This window comes from Macrobrachium nipponense, chromosome 7 (assembly GCF_015104395.2).
Source record: "Macrobrachium nipponense isolate FS-2020 chromosome 7, ASM1510439v2, whole genome shotgun sequence".
NCBI classification, from domain to species: Eukaryota; Metazoa; Arthropoda; class Malacostraca; order Decapoda; family Palaemonidae; genus Macrobrachium; species Macrobrachium nipponense.
In genome coordinates this window covers 27,934,264-27,957,540 of record NC_061109.1, presented here as the reverse complement: position 1 = coordinate 27,957,540, position 23,277 = coordinate 27,934,264, and the positions used below count along the sequence as shown (strand labels likewise).

The window sequence follows — 23,277 nt, the reverse complement described above, 5'->3', positions numbered from 1 at the left end:
ATGGTGATGAGCTTTCCGTCAATTAAACATTAATACTATTATATAAGTAATGCATTCGATAGTTTGTGATATTTGACAGCTTTCCAAAAAACACGTTAACGTAACTCGCTGAAAATGAGTCCATATATTCGTAAGACTTGTATAGTTGCACTGGGTGGCCGTCGAGCGTCTAACTGACTTTTAAGACCTATTAGATGGATTTTATTCCTGTAATGCAGTGTTTCAGACAGTCGTCGACTTCAGCGAAACAACATATAACCACATTATGAACATCGTTTAGTAAAATAGGCAAAATCCGCACAAAAACGCAAAATCTTTAAAAATCCCCGTACTAAAACAATCATATATATATATATATATATATATAAATATATATATATATATATATATATATATACACACACACATATATATATACATATACTATACACACATACACACCACACACTATATATAAAATATATATATATATATATATATATATATATATATATATAATATATATATATATGTGTATGTATGAATTCATCCGCGTGTATTGCGAAAGTTCTACTGCACAGGAGGTTCATCCATCATTCAGCAATTGAGAGTGTGTAAGTGGCAGCTGCCAAACAAAATCCTTGATAAATACCATATAGAAGAAGCAATTGGAATTCTGATATAAACACATAAGTACAGATTGCCTGCTTGCGTGGCAAAATTTGATCAGAGGGGAAGAAATCTATCTTTTGCTAAAGATATAAATGTCTATTTTTTTTAATATCAAGAGGATCGTGCACTTACATTGTGTTGGAAGTTCGGTTTCACTATTAATTCTGAACGATACATTTGCAGAAGGAAAATGAAAGTTGTTATAAATAACAGGATAAAGAAAGACAACCGGTAAGGCTGAACACTGCATACCGAAGTTAATTCTTAAATAAGAGATTTCTCTTGTATATGCATATTCTCTCATCATTCTTTCTGTTTTTCGTTGCTTTAGCTGCCTACCAACGCTATTAATACTCTGCTTTGTTCATCCGCGTGACACGGAAGACCGAATTATGTTGTCTGCAGAACATATGAATAAAAGTCGTGAGCCGGTATTACACTTCAACTAGACTGAAGACGTAAAGCATGTCATAAATAAGCTCTTCACGTCGCCCAGTCTCTTTCTTGTTAAAAAGGATTTAAGGTATTTGTCTCTGGTATCTTTCCCAAGTTTCACCCGACTTTACATATCTCGTTCCACCTTGTTAACTCTTCCATCATGGTCTGCCTACATAGGCAAAAGTAGAAAAATGGACGCTCGACTCCATTACGATTGGCATCACGATTCAGGAAAAAAGAAACATTGAAAAAAGCCAGAAGCCGTAAGAAGAGTAATTATCCTATTTTTCAGCGCCTGTGCAGGAAGAAGCACTGCTTCAGAGAGAAGAGACAGGGGAAAAAGTAAAGTAAAAAATGAAATGGTGCCAAAATACTTTACTAGACTAAATGTCTGTGCGAAAAAATGAGGAAAACTTTTGTATAAATAAAAAATCAATATTTCGAAAAAGGCGTACGTACATCTGAAAAAGATGAAAAAAATATGGTACAAAAGGATCATTCTACAGGGTGCTAAGAAAAAAGAAAAAAAAAGAAAAAAAAGCACCACCAAAAAAAGAACTTACTTGTAACTTGGTTTTCCCTTTTTTCCCTTCTTTCGGCGACGTGGTTTCATATCCATTTTGGCTGGTTTCTAAATTCGCTGCTTCTCGAATTGAATTAATCGATTGGATCAACGCCGGGAGTAGGAAGGTTTGGGTTTTGAGCAGGGAAGGACAATGAAATGGATCAAAACTATGGCAAATGATCGGCAGATTGTCTCAGGCACGACTGTCAATGAGATGAGAGTTTTTAAAGTGAGGTGAAAATGTCTATGAATTCATTCATTGATGAGACCAATTACCGATGATCTTAGACAAAGAAAGCGCAGCAGTGACCTAAAATTATCGTGCAGTGACCTAAGCTGGAAAAGAACCGGAGCGAGCGACGGGATTATCTAGTAGGATGAACTAGGAGGAAGTGGCGGCGTCCGTGGCAACAAACGTTATCTATAGGGAAGGCAGGGCAATGCTTCAGACATGAGGTGTTCTCGGGCCAAATGTCCAGGTAAACGGAATGGAGGATGGCGGAGATACCAAGGGCCTTTATGAACGGACACTTCTCTTTTGCGCATTAAGGAATACCTTTCAGTGAGAGCAGCGGATTCAAAACTGTAAAAATGTGTTAGGCAATGGCGGCAATGTGTCAAAGTGAAACAAAAAGACTTATCAGAGATCGGTTATTTTTTTATTTTATTTTTTTTATTTTTTTTTTGGTCCACCAAACTAGAGGATTTTCGTGTTCCTTTTTATGGTGGGAGGGGGGGGGGGGGATTTGTTTGAAGTTCACTTTAATCCTACATTCAAGGACACCTCGACGCTCATCAAGGTAGACGAGTCCTTAAAGGGGAAGATGCGATTATCAATGTTTGAGGGATCAAGCGAGAGGAAAAGGTGAGTGATGACTACAGAGTCAGCTGAGTATAAGGGAGGCGGGAAGGAAGGAAGGAAAGGAGAGGGGAGAGGGGAGAGGGGAGAGGGAGAAAAATAGGAAGGGGGAGGGGTTGGCGGATGGTTCTCAATTTGGTGGGAGACGCCGAGAAGTCGCCCCGAATGGATAAGGCCGCCCAATGGGAAATGAAAGAGAGAAGGATGCTCAGAGAAGCAAAACTTACACGCAATTGAAAGTCAGAATCTTTCTCGCACACCCTCCACAAGACTTTCCCTGTATCTCTTCCTAGAAATGGTCTCGCCCGCGATTCCTTCACCTTTTTTCTATTTAATCTCAAAGCATTTTGAAAATCAAATTCTGTTCCAATCCACTTTGCATCAAGATCAGCCTGAGTACTTGAATTATGACTCTCTCTCACACACACACAATTCCTTTCCTCTATCTGAATATAGTTATTAACTCTGGTTGCGTGACCACAAGTTTCTCACAAACTCGACTTTTTCTTTCCCTTTGATTCCGGTCTTTAAAGGTTACCTAGTCATTTTCTGGTAATAAGACCTTGTAACCTTCACAACTACACAATGACTTGAGATCTTTATTCATATTTCTTATTATCATAATCTCGATAAAACTAAAATGCACATGGTTCTTGTACCTAACTAGTCACTGATTAATACTGAGAGATATCAGCTTTAACACCGATTGCATTCAAGAGTACACAACCACAAATTATTATTATCATTATTATTATTAAAATTATTATTATTATTATTATTATTAATATTATTATTATTATTATTATTAATATTATTATTACAATGAGGCGGTGAGTATTTCAGGTAACTATAAGGGTATAGTGATCATCCTCAGATTGTTCAGTGTTCACTTTGCATGAAATGCCTCAATCTCTGAACAGTTCAGCACCGAGAGAGGTCTGGAACACACTTGAGCAGAAACAAAGAGTAAATATCACATGTGGGAAGTGAGTAGTCTTCGGAGCCGTCGACCTGCATGTTAGTCTCTTGGTAACTCGTGTCATTTCTTGCTTAACAGCTACGAAAGAGTTGTCATTTGCCGAGGAGCTCAAAAAAGTCGAGATCTAGCCTCGAGTTCCTTATTACTATGGAGGCGAGTGAGGAATGAGCAGCGCAAATATGAAACAAAGCTTGTTAGTAGAGTATTATCGTAATGGTATTAACAGAAGACCTACTCGTTTGTGGAAAAACTTAATGACGAAGGCCTGCCCTTTCCGCAATCTTATTTTCCTTCTCTTCGGTCTCTCTCTTGACCCTCGTTTCTCTCAAGAACAGGTGAAACACAAGCGTGATAATATTCATTTAGCGAGCGAAGGATTTCATTCAATAAACGATGAGTTGAGTAATAATATTATATTAAATGGAACGACTTTCCACATCACTTATGATGACCAGCCACTTAATAGCAATATAGAAGATGGCGTCGAAAGCTCTTAGCAACGATGACTAGCACCCTATAAAAAGACGAGAAAAAAATCACTCTCGCTTACTATTGAAAGCAGATAGAAGCGGCCAATAACTTCAGTGAAGAGCTAGCTGCTATGAACTACCAGCTGATAATCAACAGCTTCATCGTTTATAGGCGATTAACGGCCTCGATTGAAAGGATGGCTTAATGAGCAAAGAGAGTGAAGTATATCAATTAATCATTTATCTCGTCCATTTCATTATTCGTTTACCTCTTTTTGTATTTATTTATTTTTTGGCCAAAGGCAATCACAGTGGTTAGGCAAGGCACTAGGGAAAGGACACTTAGGTCACGTAAGTCACAAACACAACTCAAGAGGGCTTCCCGACATGATCCTCCAAGGAAGCAAAGACTAACAATAAAAAGACGAGAAGTGTCTAGTTCAAATGAAAAAAAAAAGTGATTTCGTTTATAGTGATCACGTTTGCGTTATCAGTATAATCAGTATTATCTGTAACTTTTTCTCTTGGCCCGTCACTTATCAGGTTATCATCACCTAACAGAACATCTCTTCTCACTGTACACAAGGCTTCGTTTCAGCTAAATCCTTGGTAATGATCATCGTGCACACTGGAGATCTGTATCACTGGACCTCGAGTGCTCTGGATCCATCAACGGGGCCTCGTTGTTTCCCATCGGAAACCTTGACAGTAACAGCGACAGGACCGATCTTGAGCAGCAGCACCTTGGGCTCATCGAAATCTCCCTTCCGTCATTGTGTCTCCGTATTCTAAAGAAAGAGTTCACAAAAGAAGTATCAAGGCTATGGTGGAATGGGAACTTTGTTCTTGGAAGTTCTCGCCGAAACAAGAGCAGAGTAGGATGAAAAAAGAGAGGGCCAAAAGGAAGTGTGGAGGGCAGGGCCAAGGTCTAAGACGTCCTGGAACGTCCAAGGATAAATGGTGTTGATATACCGCATGAAATCGTTTGATAAACATGTGTGAGCCCAGAGGGGCCAATAGATTCAAGGAATCAATTTTTATATCAATCCATTCATCGGCGACTTTTCTTTCGAAGGAAAAAATGAGTGGCGCTGAAATCAGCTGATGAATTATGTCACTGTCTCTTTAAAAAGAAGTGGACACTCTTACACACATACACACGCAAGCTTACGTACTTACATACATGCACACGCGTGCGCACACACGCGCACTCACACACGCACACACACAAGGCTTTGGCGCGAACCTCTGAATGAAAGAAGACAACGTTTACGGCTGTGACAAACAAGAGGATGTTGCTGCTGCTGCTGATGATGATGATGATGATGATATAATGATGATGATGATGATGACGATGATGATGAGTGACTGGGCAGAGGTAGGGAATATTCGCCAGTGGTCTCAGGGCACCTGTGAAACGACGGCAAGAATAACGACGACGGCGACGACGAAGACAGTCCGCAGAGCGACAACAGCTGACCTCGAGGGTATGTCCACGAGAGTAGACTTAAAGTCTTAGTACTGAATGGTACCGTCAAAACGAGAAAACGCGTGATTGTGTTGGTTGCCTGTTGTCTACGGCCTGGTTGCTACCGATGGCAACACTGACCGTCGGGGTCGTCCTACCACTACGTGCGTTACCATCTGAAGACGACGACGACGACGACGACGACTCTGTGCAGGGGCTCAGGTGAAGTGAATAGTGGTTTTCTTGCAAATAGCAGCTCCGAACTAACGAATTCAAGAGCTGTCACGAGGGAAACGGAGGTGGCAGCAATCGAGGAGTTTTTTGAGGGAGTTTTTCGATGGAGTAACGGATGGTTCAGAGGAGTTTGAATAAACCAGGGTAGTCTGGTGGGTTAGTAGATGCCGTGGGCGGCCTCGTAGGCGGCATGTAAGGGGGCCGAATGGGCGGGAGTGTACTGGTTAGGTGGAGACATCGGTGCGACGTGTGGACGGGTCGACGGGCTGCCGCGAACTGCTAGAGCTTGCGTGCCGACACCCCCGGCCACCACCACGCCATGCCACACATTATTCATACTTTACCACCACAATATACCTGCACTATACTCATGGCCCTTTGCTATACTTGAACAGGGCAAATAAGAGCGAATAGAATACCGTTCGAAATAAAATAAATAAATAAATAATTAATAAATAAGAGCAAAAACGCAAGTCAAACTCGCAGCAGGTCAAACTAGAAATTCTGACGTTTGAGAACTGAACTTATGGATTGGTCAGCATTGAGAACCAGTGACGACAACAGCGACGGCGGTGGGTCAGTTTACCTGCAGATGAGAGAGAGAGAGAGAGAGAGAGAGAGAGAGAGAGAGAGAGAGAGCGAGAGAGAGAGAGAGAGAGAGATACCTGCACTCAAACTAAGACAGGACTACATCTGACACGTTTCGATTTCCCTTTGCTCATTATCATCACTTCTCGGCTTCTGATTCCGCTAAGGAGACGCAATAACATAGAATCTGTGACAAGCCCTTTCCGTCATCCTTCACAAGGCAGCCCAAGGTAAGTACTTGACCCAGGAGAAGTGCCACGCCCCTGAGGACACAGTAAGACACGCCCCCCTCCCCACCGCAGTCCCGTAAACCCCGCCCACCTGCAGAGCTCGGGGCCCCTCCCAGCGACGGACGCGGGGGAAGGGAATCCCTCCTGCCGCCGTTCCTTCTCCCACAGACAGAGCTACAAAGGGGTGAGGATGGCTCTAGCCCAAAAAGGAGCATATACAGCAAGTGTGGAGGAAAAGGGGGTGGGGGTGGTGATGGGGGGAACGAGACAAGGGGGTGAGAGAAAGAGCAGAGTAGCTATAACGTTCTGCTTATACTCTGGGGAAAAAATGGACAGGAACCTCAGATCATAAAACGATGGCATCGTAAGTGGTTTGTCGCACTTCTATCTCATTTATTGGCGCAATTTTAATCTATTACATCTGTGAAGAGGGTGAGTCATCCGTGAAGCACATCAGTCATGCCTTCTTCGCAAAAAAGTACTCTTGTATCTGCAGGCACGTGAGTTATAACCTTAAGGCCTCATCTTCATGCACTCCATAATACGTTAAAGAAATCAAATTAAAAAACCATATTATGAGAGAGTTTACGTCCTCCTTTCAATATTATTTCATGATCTCACTTCCAAGTGGAACTTTCCGTTTCATTTTGTTCTACTCATCAAGATTCTGTCTGTCTGACTCATATACATGAATGCACATACCCCCACAAACTCATTATGTATATAAGTATATATACACATACATACATACATACATACACACACACATACACACACACATATATAGTATATATATATAAGTTTATATATACAGAGAGAGAGAGAGAGAGAGAGAGAGAGAGAGAGAGAGAGACAGGCGGAGGTTGGTGGCATGGTCTTTCTCGTACACAATTCTTTTTGAATGCTCATAGCTAGTGGCGTCTATTATACACACACACACACACACACACACACACACATATATATATATATATATATAGATATATATATATATATATATATATAGAGAGAGAGAGAGAGAGAGAGAGAGAGAGAGAGAGAGAGAGAGACGAGATGATGTCCTTATCCTATATCGTTTTCTTGTCCTCAAAGCTAATAAACAGAAGGAATACACGAAAACGGTTGACTGAGAAATGGAACATTGAAGCAATTTTCGTCTTTTCCTTCAGTTTTATATTCGGGAATCAGAAGCGTTTAATAGGAAATTACAAAAATAAAATGGCGTGATCTTAAACTAATAAATATCACAAGCGCATGTACTTTCAAGTATATATATATATATATATATATATATATATATATATATATATATATACCATATATATCCATATATACAGGGGACACCACCCACACACACACACACACAGCAGGAGGAGAACCAGAGATGACAGAGAGAGAGAGAGAGAGAGAGAGAATTTTGAACAATTTTTTAATTTTTTGTAAATTAAAGGACATTTCTGTTTCGATTTGTAAATCCGTTCTCCACCAATTCCTCATTCCTAGCAATATTTTAAAGCACTACGTGGCAAGTTAAATAAGACCAAAGGAAAGAAAGACAGTCTATCAGAATCGGTTAACCACCTTTCCTACATTACGGCAGTTAATTCCTGCGACACTCATTCAATCACAAAACTACTACATTTTGTGCAGTGATAGAAAAGGCCACTTCTACAAATCAATTCTATTTATAAGTCGGAATTTCCGTAAATAATTTCACCTGCAGCTCATAACAATAGTAGTAGCAGCAATAACAACAAAAAGAGCAACAGCATTAATAATAATAATAATAATAATAATAATAATAATAATAATAATAACAATAACAATAGGAACGGCGTGAAGAACATCAAGGGTCAGGTGTTTCCGTGCTTAACGTTGCACTGCCACGTGTGCCTTTTTAGCTTATCAGGATGACTCGGAGCGAAGAGAGGCCAGTCTGCATGGCCTCCTTTAGTTCACAGGCTCTTATTCCACTGGTTCTCAGGGAACCTGTTTTTGTAACGTTAAACTTAAAACATGAAATCGTTTTCAAAGGCCTGTGTCATCATTAACAGGATGAATTGCACTCACTGATTTCTCATACAAATGCAGTAAGAAATCATCCTTAATTTCTCTCTATTTTTACAGTTTTCCCTGCGAGATCTTTTGGTCTTATCTTATTTTCAATATGAAACCCATCCATATACTTTCCCGGATACATAAAGCAATAATATGACCTTTTGAGTTTTCTGTTTCAGAAAACTACTGAGAAGACCTTGTCTCTCCGTCCGAAATTTTTCTGTCTGCCCTCAGATATTAATCATTACAGAGGCTAGAGGGCTGCAAATTGGTTTGTTAATCATTCACCCTCAAATGAACAAACATTCCAAATTGCAGCCCTTTATTTTACTTAAGGTTAAAGTAAGCATGAACGTGAGTCTGACACCGGAACAACACAGGCCACCACAGCCGGCTGTGAGTTTTATGGGCTGCAGTTGAGTTTTATACAGCATTATACGGTGTACAGAAAACTCGATTGCGTCACAAGAAATTTCGGCGCATTTTTTACTTGTTTTTCTAAAAATCACAGAGATCTCTCATTTCCCTTTTACGAGGAAACAATATTCCTTTCATTCGTTTCTTTAAGAGACTTTTGTTCATTATGCTACTTCATACACATTGAGAATCATCTCAGTTACACTACAGCCACAACTAGGTATCTTAGCTGTTGTCTAATCACCTCATGGAAGCTTTCTATTTCATTTTACATAATTCTCGTTTTACATCCTCGACTCATATTACCCGGTCCCATACCTACATCTAAAGTTTTACTTTCAGTCTGCTATCTGCCTTCGACCAGATGCAAAATATTCCATAGACACGTTTGCATCATGTCATCTGACATCGGTCTTTTTCATCAACATTTGGTGGTTCCCTCCTTCAGGTACAATTGCAGTTCCCTTGAAGATCGTACTCGCTTTCACCCCAAACCATGCAGTAAGTCTCATCTTTTTTTTTTTACTCACTTTAGCATTACTATTCTTTTTACATACTTCTTTTAACATTTAGGACATGATCACATGCGCCTCCACCCACGTCTCTTAATGTTTGTATACTTTAACTTATAATTTCATCTGCTACTTAAGATATAATTTATTTTTTTATTTTATGCTCAGATTTCTCGTGTCATTTATTTTACGTTCTTCTTTTGAAAGTTAGTACTTGAGTTATCAAAGCCAATTCAGAGCATCTTTTAAGATGACGCTTCATACACTTGAAACTTAATACTCTCTCTCTCTCTCTCTCTCTCTCTCTCTCTCTCTCTCTCTCTCTCTCTCTGTATATATGTATATATATATATATATATATATATATATATTATATATATATATATATATATATATATATATATATACACACACATATAATATATATATTTTTACAAATAGTCTACTGATGAATTTTACCCTACATGTATATAAAATTTCGATAGCCTCAGTAACCTATTAACTTCTCGGCAACCTGCCACTTTCTTTGATACGCTAACAGTAAGAGCCTATATCCTAGGATGGCGTATTATTACGCTCACGCTGGAACCTCTGTCCGTTGGTTCGGATGCTGATATGGGCGTGTAGTAATAAGCGTATTTGTATGAAGTAATTACTTCACACAAATAAGTCCGAATGTACTGCGTTCATAACTCATATCTATCACATCACATCATCATCATCATCATCATCTCATTATTATTATTATTATTATTATTATTATTATTATTGCATACATACCGTTATAAATATAGACATTACACGAAACGGTCGAGGTGTTACGCACTCGTCCGGCGCTTAGACAAAGGTGCATTCATCTGTTTATTAAAATAAGGACTCCTGGTGAGAAAAGCTGTCCAACGGCATGTCTCAACGTGGAGATATTCTCCTTGTTACACATCACAAGTATATGCACGAGTAAACACTTTTTAGTATGATAAATGAGATAATTATAACGTACGTTCAATATACATAATAAATACTAATGGAAAGCATGCTTGACCGAGCGCCTTCAAAACAAATGAGCTGAAGCCCGAGAAGCTGAAGGCCACGGTTTGAGGATCTTGGATGAACGGTTACCTTCACGTGGCAGCCGTAGTAAGCTGCAGCAGGCAGAGGCACCACGGCACAGATGATGATCCCATGAACTCAGCGAAACAACACTGAGTCAACAGAAGGTGAGAATCCCAACCGCTTCATTTTGTTATTCACATCAGTTGAGAAAGTCTCACTTGCAAAGCTGACGTCAAGGTAAACGGGGAAGGGTCATCTCTAAATGAGTATGAATTCCAAGATGTCTTCTAATAGCGTCCAACACAAAAGCTTTTCTCGTCAGAGGTACTCGGGAAGAGGCGGCTCATTTCTTCGTCTGTTGAAAAACCTGGCCTTCAGCCCATGAAGTTTTATCGTTTCTATTCTAGTCCTTACCAGGTTTCGATATTTTTTTTTAGTTAATGAACAAATTCATGTCTAAGTTTAACGTGCGAAAAATTTCTGTGTGACTAATTACGGTGCTATCAGTTCTTATCTTTCGTTTTCTATTTAATCTATTTCTTGGTTTTCTCTAAGGTTCGATGAGGACCATTTTTGTACCGCCGGTCTTGTGTGAAGTTAATCAGTCAACTGTACTTGGGTAAAAGAAGCATATACACTCAAAGTTATTCGTCTCTATTTTCAAAGGTTTGCGGCTAAAAAAAATTAAATAAATAAAAGAATAAAAACTACAGATATTGCCCCTCAAAAGAAACTTGGTGGAAAACATCATCCACCTCTGCAGGATGTTCGGGTGAAGCGTAAGGGAGTTTGAGCCTCTGGGAGGTACTCTTAAAGAGGATTTCGGGATAGGAAATTAGAAGAGAAAAATGCTTTGACCTTCCTCTTGAAGAGGATGGGCGGCGCCATTTCAGCAATGTGTACATCAACATCATCTGCACTGTTATCTTTATAATGGGGAAACTAGTCTACCAAATTTAGGAGGTTATCTAAAAGGAGTAAGTATCTGTTGACCTTTTAGGCTTCTACTACACAGAAAAACGTATTGAACTTGACGGAAGAAGAAACGGGTTTCTAATTAATAATGGATATACATTACGTGGAATAGTTAACTAACGACTAACGAGTGTGTCGTATGAATAACGTCCAAATGAGATAGCAGAACGACATTTATCAAGGAAAATTTAATCAAATGACTACGTCATAAAATACTAGGGAGATACCATAACAAAACAAGGCAAAACTCCTAAATGACACATTCAAATGTGTGCATAATGAAAAAGTATCTCTCCCTAAGGATTACTAATTTGCAACTTACAGGCGGTGCTATCAAACATCACTACTCACTGTATCAATGAAAATAGATTTATTTTTACAACATAGCAGTTCAATAAATTAATAAGAAATTTTACAAGTTACAGCCGGAAATAGACACTTGAAACTTTAAAGTCATAATATCCAAACTTTTTAGTAATTTGTCATTTAACGATTACGCACCCTCTCTCTTCTCTCTCTCTCTCTCTCTCTCTCTCTCTCTCTCTCTCTTTCCATAAGCTAACACCACCACGGTTTTCATCATTTCAAAACCAAACATACCTAGTGTCTGCTCTTCCTCGTCGTAATTCAGTATTAGGTAATCCTCCTGACACTGGCTTGACCACACCGTATACGAGTGTTTATCCTAAATCAAGAAAAACTAAAGCCTAATTTTAGCTACGAGAAACCAGGTATCACTCGGTTACGTTCATTCAAAGGAGGTACTGAAAATATCCAGCATAAAACGAAAAGAAGTAACTTTTTTACACTTGAAAACTAAATGCCAAAAAATAGCGCTTTTATGAACCTTTGGCGAAAGTGTGCAGTCGTCTCCATGAAAGTAACTTAACTTTGAAAAATCTGAGGAATAATATCCCCCACGCCAGAGTATGGATGGAAGTTATAACCCAACCCGCCCGGCACCCCCGCCCCCCCACAAAAAAAAATACGCATTATAATATAGTATTACATAAATCCTGCTACCCATTGATAGTTCTCCAATCAGCAAAGTTAGGCAATGAAAGCTATCACCCTTCTACAGGGGCAGGATGTAAGAAGCAAAATTAATCAGGAAGCCTAATGTTATAGGTGTGCTAAGAATTTCAACATTGGAAAGCATCTATATCCTTCTGCTCATGTACTCAATCAGATGCATATCCAAACTCATTTCCACAGTATGAGAAAGTGTAAGTTTCCCCTTGAAGAAATGTTCTGTGAGACTTCATACAGACAAACACACCTGAGAAAGAGGTTGACTGTCCCTCTAGTGCGTGACCACACCTGCTTTCCTTCTACTTCCAGTTCCCCCTAGCCCCCTCCCCTAAAGCCAACCCTTTCCTCTCAGTACCACTTCACGAGGTGTGGACCGCAGGACAGAAAAAAAAAAGTGCCGTGTAACGTGAATGTCCAGAAACAAGTCGTTGCCACAACAAACCAGCACGTGCACGAATGTCTCATATAACTCTTAAAACTGTACTTTTTGTAGACTATATTTTATATGTATATACACACACATATATATTATAATTATGTGTGTGTGTGTGTGTGTGTGTGTGTGTGTGCTTTTTACCCTTTCGGTTTTCAGCAAGTACTTTGGGATGCGGTTGTTAGCCTCGCCCCCTGTTAGCTACGATCTAATAAAATGAAGAAGATAATTAATGGGCGTGCGTCTTTTACTTTCGTACAATATACTTGATAAGCCCACTAATGACCGCTTAATTAACGTAACAACAGGGCAGTATAAAGCATGAGACCACTCAAGTATCACAGTGCACAGCACAACACGATAAGGTAGGAGGTGCAAGGTTCAACTATAGGTAACTAATTAATTTCCTTAACTTTCTTGAGTTTTGGTTACTCGACGGCTTTTTTACACCATGGTTGCGCAGCTAAAATCTCTGTATGACTGTATCTAAGGGCAAAATGTCAGACCTTCTTCCCTAATACAAAAAAAAGACTTTGTCCATACAAATTTTTATTTAAAAGATCTATTCGATCACAAAAATAAATAGGCTTTAAACACAGAAAAGAACATCTCATTATTCACAGAAAAAAACCGCTTAAAAAAATCTTCAGTCACATGAATAATAAATAAAACAAAGAAAAATATCATTATTCATGAAAAAAATTAAGGTACCATACAGCATCCAATTTCACTTTTATTGAAGTATAATTTGATTCTTAAAATAATCTACCTAATGATCCTATTGTTTTTGTAAACATAAAAAAGCCCTCGAATCGTAATTAAAATCACGGTGCTGAAAATAACGCATAACTATTTTTTTTATTCGTGAAGCACCATTTCAACTGATGAAATCACTAAAATAATTGACTTTCAATGCAAGGGTTTGTTATCAATATATATACATACACACACACACACACACACACACACACACACACACACACATATATATATATATATATATATAGTATATATATAATAATAATAATAATAATAATAATAATAATAATAATAATAATAATAATAATAATATAATGGAGCCCATAAAAACGCCAAAATATAGAGAGAAAATAATACATTTCAGAGACTGCTGTCTCTCTCCTCAGGTAGATGAATGAGAAAAGTTACAGAAAAGGTGGCATTTATACCCAGAGATCCATCCACAGGTAAGCCAATTTAGGTCACTCCCACTGATGATCCTTCTTTAATCCTCTTAGGCGTTGGTTGAATGAAATCTTAAAATGCAATTGGCTTTCTTGGGAGGCTGCGGTCCTTAATTATGGATAAGCTGTTTTCATGAAAGTACATCACAAATCAAAATTCTACAGCTGGATCAATTCTCTTATTTGTTTGCAAGTCTCTCTCTCTCTCTCTCTCTCTCTCTCTCTCTCTCTCTCTCTCTCTCACTGTAAAAATCTGAGTTGTTCCTGAATGCTAAGGATTAAGCAGGGCATGAACAATTGACTATTAGAAATAAAGATCTTCTTCAGGCTATGTAAGGACCTTTTAATATACAAGAAAATTGAGGCTAGTTACGATTACCCGTATACAGTGTTTGTCTGAGTACAACGGTGGGCCATAAAGTTAGATGCATTGAAAAGCTGACATTTAAAATCCTTTTGTAGTTCCACACTTGAAGCAGCGTAGAAAGCTCAAAACATATTTGATCAAAAGAAAATCGTGAGCGATATATATGGGGTGCTATATTGTCCTTCTGTATATCCTGCCTTATGTGACCCCTTTACAACAATAGCATTTGATGTAGCAAAGTTTTGCGGAGGTTATGGTGCTCACTGGTTGCTTTAAATTCGGATATTTGAAACTGTCAAGTAAAATTTTAATCATTTCAGTTATTTACTGCCAACTGGCGAAAAATGAATATCAGCATTGAGACGTACTAGATTATAATCAGTTTAGACAATACACCGGCTAAAAAATTTTAATTTTTCACTGACTACATCAGAAGAATACATCCAGTTTAAATTTAGCCGCTGCGAATGCCATGACATTTTCTTTCGCACAATGAACATATCTACTATCATTCAATTTTGTTTATGTATAATCCTTTACAGTATTTTTATTCTTCGTCTTCAGTTTTTTCGCTATATCAATACAGAGCATGGTAACCTTTCTCCCCACTGGGACACACACACACACACACACACACACACACTCTCTCTCTCTCTCTCTCTCTCAGCAAAGATCTCTCTCTCTCTCTCTCTCTCTCTCTCTTAGCAAAGAGACGAGGATATTACTTTTTATATAGGCTACGCAGCATCGTGCAGAAAAGAAATGACTGGAGTTGGCTACAAAGCTAACAAATATATTCTGCAGGTTAAGAAACTGGATATTTAAAATTTTTGTCAACGTAATTTTGGACCTCCTAAGACTTTTTTTTCCAGTGATTAACATGTTGCTGAAAGGTATTTTCATTTTGGTGAATATGCTTGAATAGAAACAAAATTTTTAACCGCACATGAAGATATACATTATATATATATATATATATATATATATATATATCATTATATTATATATTATATATATCATTATATATATATAATTATATGTATAGATATGAATATGAACTAATTTTACACACCTTGATTCATATAAATTATTCGAGCTACAATGTCCTTTAATATCTAATTCGCTCTACCTCGGATTGATATAATTTCATATATGTAAACCGAAGGGGGAATTTTTAATGGAACGAAATCAGGACGACATTGACGTTAAAACAGGAGGCTAATAAGTTTTATACCGATTTCTGATCTTACAAATTCACCGTCGAACTCGGTTATTCGTAATTTAGAATTGATATCCAACCCCTATTCATGTTAGCCAATTCAAACGTTCGAATTGGCTAACATGGTAGAGGGGATTGGATATCGATTCTAAATTACGAATAACCGAGTTCGACGGTGATTTGTAAGGTCAGAATCGTATTAACTTATCAGCCTCACGTTAGCCAAATCGGTAATGTCAATGTCGTCCTGATTTCGTTCATGTCTGGCTGGACGGTGGTTCGATCCCATGAGGGGACGAAATTATTATTCAACTAAAAAAATTCCCCGTTTGGTTTACATATATGAAAAAATATCAGTTCCGATGGTAGAGCGAATTAGTTATTAAAGGACATTTGAGCTCGAATAAAATAATATATATTATATATATATATTATATATAGATATATATATATATATATAATATATATATCTATATATATATATACAACAGAGGTCGGGGGAAATTCTGACATTCCAATAAATTTTAGCCTAGAGCTTGTACTGTAAGAATTACCGATGCTAACATAGATTAAAAGAAATTGTAAAATGGCACATACCGAGGAAGAAAATATAATTTTCGGATGAGTTTTAATACATGTAAATCACCTAATAAAGAATATATGAGTCAGACTTTGGTAGATAAAAATTCTGTTGAACGATAAGTATAAGATAAATTATTCCTTTAAAGAAAAAATATGTGCCGTTTTCTAAAACAATAATCAGATAAACGCGATAAGAAATAAAATATTGCAAGAACACTGGATAACCCCCATAAAACTTGTGGAAGTATACACAATTCTACAATGAAAGCCGCTATTTGAATTTTCAAAAAAGGCAGAAATAAATTTAAAACCATAAAATGAAAATACTGACAAATAACCATTGCTTACGCAATTTGTAATAGAAAAACAACAGCGACAGCATATGGCGACATAATGTATCGCAGAATCCCTCAGGAATAGTCTTTCAAGGAGTACCGCTTTCTAGCTCTAAACACATGCAAGCGTTTTCTCCCTGATATGCAACAATATATATATTTATATTTCTGTGCTTTATCGTCCACATATTTCCACTCACCTCCAGCCTCCCTTTCTATAGTTCTCATCCTCGTACTACTCCCTCAGCGCACGAAGCACTTGAACGGCCAAACCATCTCTGTCTCCCTTTTTATCACTGTCCCATCTACATATTCATCTTCCGCAGTTTCTAAATATCCTGTCATCAGACTCGTCTTATTTTCTTTACAGCCCAATTTTCAAACAAAAAAACTCATTTAGTAACGGTTCATCATACATATAATACATTTGTGCACACACACATGTGTATTTACATATAATTCATATATAGATATATATATATATATATATATAATATATATATTATATATATATATATTATAGATATATATCTACACAATATAGACGAGTTTGTGCAGGTAATTCTTCGTGTCATTAATAAAACCACGAACTGACGGCAATATGAAGCCTTATACGTTCATGGGTACCTTAATCCTGGAATTTTAAGTTCAGTGCATCGCACTGAGTACCTGAGCAAGCAGGTGACGCCATCATTAAGCAGGATGTCGGATGAACTGAGAATAATAATGATAAGAATATACGGAGGAACAAACTCGACGACAAACGTAATTCATTTCATAGCGTCAACTTTCATGATAAGACATATAAACAGGAACAACATTCCATATTATGGATGTCCTCATTGTAAGTATTCCTATCGACACAGGTATCCAATTTAAATAATTACCAAAAATATGAATGAACTTTCTGCGTACAAATTATAGCCAGAGAATTGATTAATATTAGGAAGAAGCCCGAAGACATGTACTTGGAGACCAATATATCACAATCTAAATCAGGAAAGAATTTCCTTCAAATGCAAGTACACTATAAAGACGTTCTTTGTAACTGGGCCTATAACTTTTTAAACTCTAAAGACGTCAAAACACAAAATATCCAACAAATGTGTAAGAATGTATGTAAACGTATATATTTTTTAATAACTACAATGATCCATTAATTTCTAAATTTTTTCTCACTTTCTGGATATCCTTGTCACTACAAAGTCGTTGAACTCAATCAAGTAATAAATAATCTCTTTATTTAAACCTAAGACTTTGTGCTTACAAGCATATCAAAAACAGAGTGAAGAAATCGTGAATGTCGTTATTACAATATCTGGGAAAAAAGAAAAAACCGGCCATCAAATTCTATCAACCTATCTATATGCATACATAGATACATAATACATACATACATACATACATATCTACATACATATCAATCATATATTTTTAATAATATAATATCATATATTTATTTTGATATCGAAAATTTTAATAAGTATCATCATGATATCAAGTTACGTTACTAAAGTTACCTACCTCAACTGCAGCGAGGTTTTTTTTGATATTCCGTTAAAATTTTTAATTTTTAAGTTGTCTTTTCATCATGAATCAGTAAGTACTTTTAAAAGTTACCTAACATTCCTTCAACTGTGCTAGTGTATATATATAATATATATATATATTATATTATATATATATAATATATATATATATATATACACACACACACAAAAACACACACACTTTCAGCATCAGTTGAAGTGTTGGTAACTTTAAAAAGTAACTTAACTGAATATCATGATGAAAAGAAAAAAAAAAAAAAAAAAACTTAAAAATTAAATTTTTCGAATATCAAAAATAAACTCCACTGCTTTGATACAAAAACACAAAAAAGATGTTCCCACCTTGTAATCAATACTAAAGAACTTCGTTATATGCTCAAGGCTTCTAGTAACCATTTTAGTGGGTTTCTCTTACAAATTCAACACAATCGTCAAAGAAAACGTTCAAACAGATTTCACAGGGCCAACTATAATAATTCAATCTGAGCCGACTGCCTCCCGTCTGGAAGGCTGGTAACAATTTGTACAACGAAAAAGATTATATTATGCACATACTTACATTTTACACACACACACACACATACATAATATATATATATATATATATATATATATATATAAATCATTGAATATTAATGGCTAAGACGTTTAATCTACCTACATACCACGAAGGAATGCTAATAAAGGTCATATGAATAACTATGATGCTTGGTACATAGGACCAAACCTACTAATTTGTACACAATATGAAATAATATAATGCATACCATGAAAACAGTATGGTAAGAATATCATTAAATTAGGTCCCAATATACAGACATTTAATACAGGTCCCTTCTGTGGATTCACAGATATTTTATTTTTCCATTAAGATCGATCGAGCATTTACACAGACTTCCATAAAAAGGTACACTTACATGTCAGTTGATTCTGTCCTACGGATTATATTGTTATAAAATCGGATTCCTCATTTGTTTGTTAAAGATTTTCCAATTTTTGATTAAGCATTTTCAGAGTATTAACAGCTTCTAACAAAAATAAACATTGTAGGGAATATGTAAGACATGTTGAGAAGCAAAATAATAATTCATGTTTCATCCTTCATTTCTATATTCAAGAATTACATTAGGTCACATAGAAATTGGAAGACTGATTTGAACATACAAAATTATTACATAAAAAATTATTCTTGTTTTGGATGTTAAGCAATTACATGTCTTTGTTCTTCTTGAAATACTTCCGTTCTCGAATGTTAGCTACAGTCTGTGTCCCGAACTTACTTGCTATTTCTAACATATTCGCGTTGCCCTATCTTGGGCATTTTCATTGATCAATATAAACAAATTGTGTGCGTTACACAAAACGACGCTAGAAGGCTCGTCAACTCTCCTCTCATCAAGGAGGGTCAACTTGCAGTACTGTATCAACCACTGACTGTATTTCATTAAGTAATTTACAGAATACCATGAATATATCACAGTACTTCTAAATCAGAAAGTCTGCATGGTGTTTTCAATAGGATGAATTTATGCAAAAAATTAAGCTGCTTATACTCGCATATTATATGTATTCATGTAAGGGTAAATGCAAATTCTTATACACAATCAGCGATTTCTGCAACACTGCACATAGTACTACATAAAGCTAGTTACAGCATGTATAAAATTCAATATATATAACAAATATATATAATATATATATATTATTTTATATATATTTTGAATTTTTATATATATATAGGCATGTAAAATTAAAATCTATAAAATTCATATATAACAAGGTTACTGATTTCAGTTATTACTAACGAAAATCTAAAAGTATCATATCAGTGCCAATATTTCCATTTCTATACTTACATTAAAATTGCCAGGAACGGGCAGACATTTGGATACCTAAATCTACACCCCCTACGTCTTAGAATATAGTTACAATGTATTTTGTCAAGTGCTCCTCTTACTCAGGAATCGGTCAAGTCTGTTTCTTCAATCCAACTTTAGTCAGTAAGGATTCACTCTGAATGTGGCAATTATTAGGTTCCTACAAAGCAGTTATGAAGAGTTATAAAATCATAAATATTCAGTGTCAAATTTTCAAGTCTTTATTAACTAAGTGGTGTGGTCAAGTAGCTAACCTGTGAAATGACAATTTTTCGCATGAGTTCGCTGTTTGGTTTTAATGATGAAACCCTTAGATACAGGCAAATAACCATTAACTGAATAACGACTCGCCTATAAAGGTACTCCTCGAACTCAGCCTTCATGACCTTCGAATCAGTTTTAATTTATGATGGTCCCTCTACTAAGCAATTCTTCACTGACCCTTCTACTGAGCCTATTTCCTCGAGCTTTTATCTGTCATTCTAGACTGGCAACATTAGATTAAACCTCATTCTCTTCCTACTCCATTGTTCACAAACACATTGCTTATAGATCTTTTAAGTGGGTATTAAGGGAATTGATTGTTTTGGACGAGGAAACAAACTTTCAAGATTTATCTTTACCTCTGTAGCTCCTACGTCCATATCGTTAATTCGTTGCTGCTACTTTTGCTTCTTATCTTCTAATGACTTTTCAGTTTCATTTTTTATAACTCTCTCCCGCTTCTACGTCTTTCGTCCAGCAATCTCCAATATATTTTATTTTTTCTTTGCCAGATTTCCATATTGTTTGTATTGGCTCAACCTCACAAAAACCAATTTTATCCAAGGACTTGGCCTTGGCCATGCTCTCCGGTTGGCTCTCTTTAAGGCGCTGTCTTTCCTATTCCACTTCGTGTGTTTCTTTTTTTTTCGAAATTGCTGTGACTAAATCAGCTATCAAAATGCTTCAGGATCGATTCTTCTCTCATGGGTATGAAGATGTACTTTGTTTCCCTCAACATCCAAAGGCTTTTGAATATTTTTTTCCTACGCAATAAGATACTGTTAACAAATAAATTTCCCGTCATATTCTTCATCCACTTTCTTCTTTTCCTCCTTGAACTGAATGCTATCAATGACTTAAGCCATGTCGTTATTGTATTTATAATCAATCCTCTTAACCTTGATACTTCCACAAACTAAAGACCTTCAACCAGTCGTACTAATTAGTTACAATACCCAGCATTCTATTCAGCACAAACTTTCAACCAATTTCATTGCAGTTCTCTTATGATTACTTAATAAATTACTTTCCTTTTTTGTGCCCACTCGGGAAGTTTATCACAAAACATATCTAATCTAATCTAATCTAATTCAAGACTTCGTTTGCCGTTCAGTGAATATATTCACAGCTTGCTTTCGGTCTATCATTCTGATTTCAATAGTTACTTATCTTAAAATTTGCTCAACATGAGGTTTATGGGGAATCGACAACAGAGGGGGGTGGGGGGGGGGGTTTCATGACTAGGAAAAAGGAGTGGTGATTGGTAAGAGAAGAACACCCCACCCCCTACCCTCTCGTTTTGCGTGTTAGGACTATGTGCATGCTTCAATGTGAGCATATGCTGGCGAGAAATCACGAAAGAGAGAGAGAGAGAGAGAGAGGAGAGAGAGAGAGAGAGAGAGAGAAAATGATCACCAGGTGGAGTCAACACCATTAAGGTGGGCTACAGCTTCATCGCTCTCACCGCCACACTTAACCCCATTCTCTGGCACATGGGAACACCACCGCCCAACACCCTCCACACACCTTCCTTCACCTATTGCTATTAGGAATATTAAACAGTAGAGCGCCCAGGAAAGGAAGTGCCTGACTGCCCACTGATTCAGTATATTGTCCTACTCATCTTTACTTCGGAATGTTTCCATTCTTACAGACCAAGATCTGTGAACAGCCTCCTTTCTTGAAAATTGTTTTTAGATCATGTCAAGATTAGCGAACCCACTATTTTTCAGGACAATATTATACCACTGTGATATTTTGATTATATATATATATATATAATATATATATATATATATATATATATATATATATATATCTAAATCAAAGTCGTATAATATTGTCTTGAAAAATAATGGGTTCGCTAATCTTGACATGAACCTAGTTTCCTTTAAACTGATAGTTACATGAAGTTGCTACAAATGGAATCGTTCTGCAAGGTGCAACCTTTATAAAGCATGTTAAGAGAGTGGCGCATTTCTTAGCTCACTGTATCTCCCCTGAAAGCGGAGAATTCACACGTATTCACTGATGTGCAGAGGAAGAGAGCATAAAATCTATGTTAACATAACATAATAACAATGAAACTCACAGTCTTGAAACTGTTGCGGTAATTTAAAGATTCTATTCCAGTTTGCAAAACCATAGCGCAATCAAAAAGAAAACAGGTTTGCTAAAGCATTATCGTGTAGCAGCACCATATTACCTGTAAAAAACGTAAGTTTAAGTAGATTTTCAAATGCTGAATGAAATTTTCATTACAATGGATTAAAGAAGGACAATAATGCCAAACAATCATGGATAGGAATATATAAAAGTGAAACCATTTTTGTGTTTCAGATTTTCAGAGAGAGAGAGAGAGAGAGAGAGAGAGAGAGAGAGAGAGAGAGAGAGAGAGAGAGAGAGTTTTGGGTTTTAACTACACCTCGAATTTTCACACAAATATTTTCTAATATTTTGCATGAGAGAGAAAGAAAGAATATACAGCTGCTAAGGAACCCCATTTAAACAGAGAGGTAAATGGTGCATAAACAAATCAATAGACCTGCAAGGGGACACTCAAAGAAATTCAACGCATGGATCTTCATAAAAGAATACAAGCAGCTTATCACAGAAAACTCACGTAAACAGTAAAACTCACATTTGCGGGAGAGCTGTATTAAACTGGATGAGGCTTCCATAATAATATAAAAAAAAGTCCTCACGAAGAAACTTGCAGGCATATATACCGAATATAATTCACATGGAAGAGATCACGACGATTCTAGGTTCAGAACTGGCTACCAAAGAAAATGTAACACCAACATGAGCCGCGAATGATGAAGGGCTATGGAATTCATGAATATTAATAAAACTTAACGTACAGTTTCCAGTGTAGTAAGATAACTCACTTTGATCGTAATTACTTTACTATTACAA

General features: G+C 36.7%; 1 protein-coding gene across 8 annotated transcripts in view; it reads right to left on the bottom strand.

The window, feature by feature from the left end:
• LOC135217790 (potassium voltage-gated channel protein Shaker-like) overlaps positions 1-23,277 on the bottom strand; it is a 693,892-nt gene that overhangs the window by 279,476 nt on the left and 391,139 nt on the right. The window contains exon 1 of one of the 8 annotated variants that reach the window (XM_064253826.1): positions 1,653-2,339. The exons of the other annotated variants lie outside the window; for them this stretch is intronic. Within the exon in view, the coding sequence (XP_064109896.1) occupies positions 1,653-1,708 (56 nt within the window). The 5' untranslated portion in view covers positions 1,709-2,339. Of the gene's footprint in view, positions 1-1,652; positions 2,340-23,277 lie in introns of those variants that run through there. 8 annotated transcript variants of the gene reach the window in all.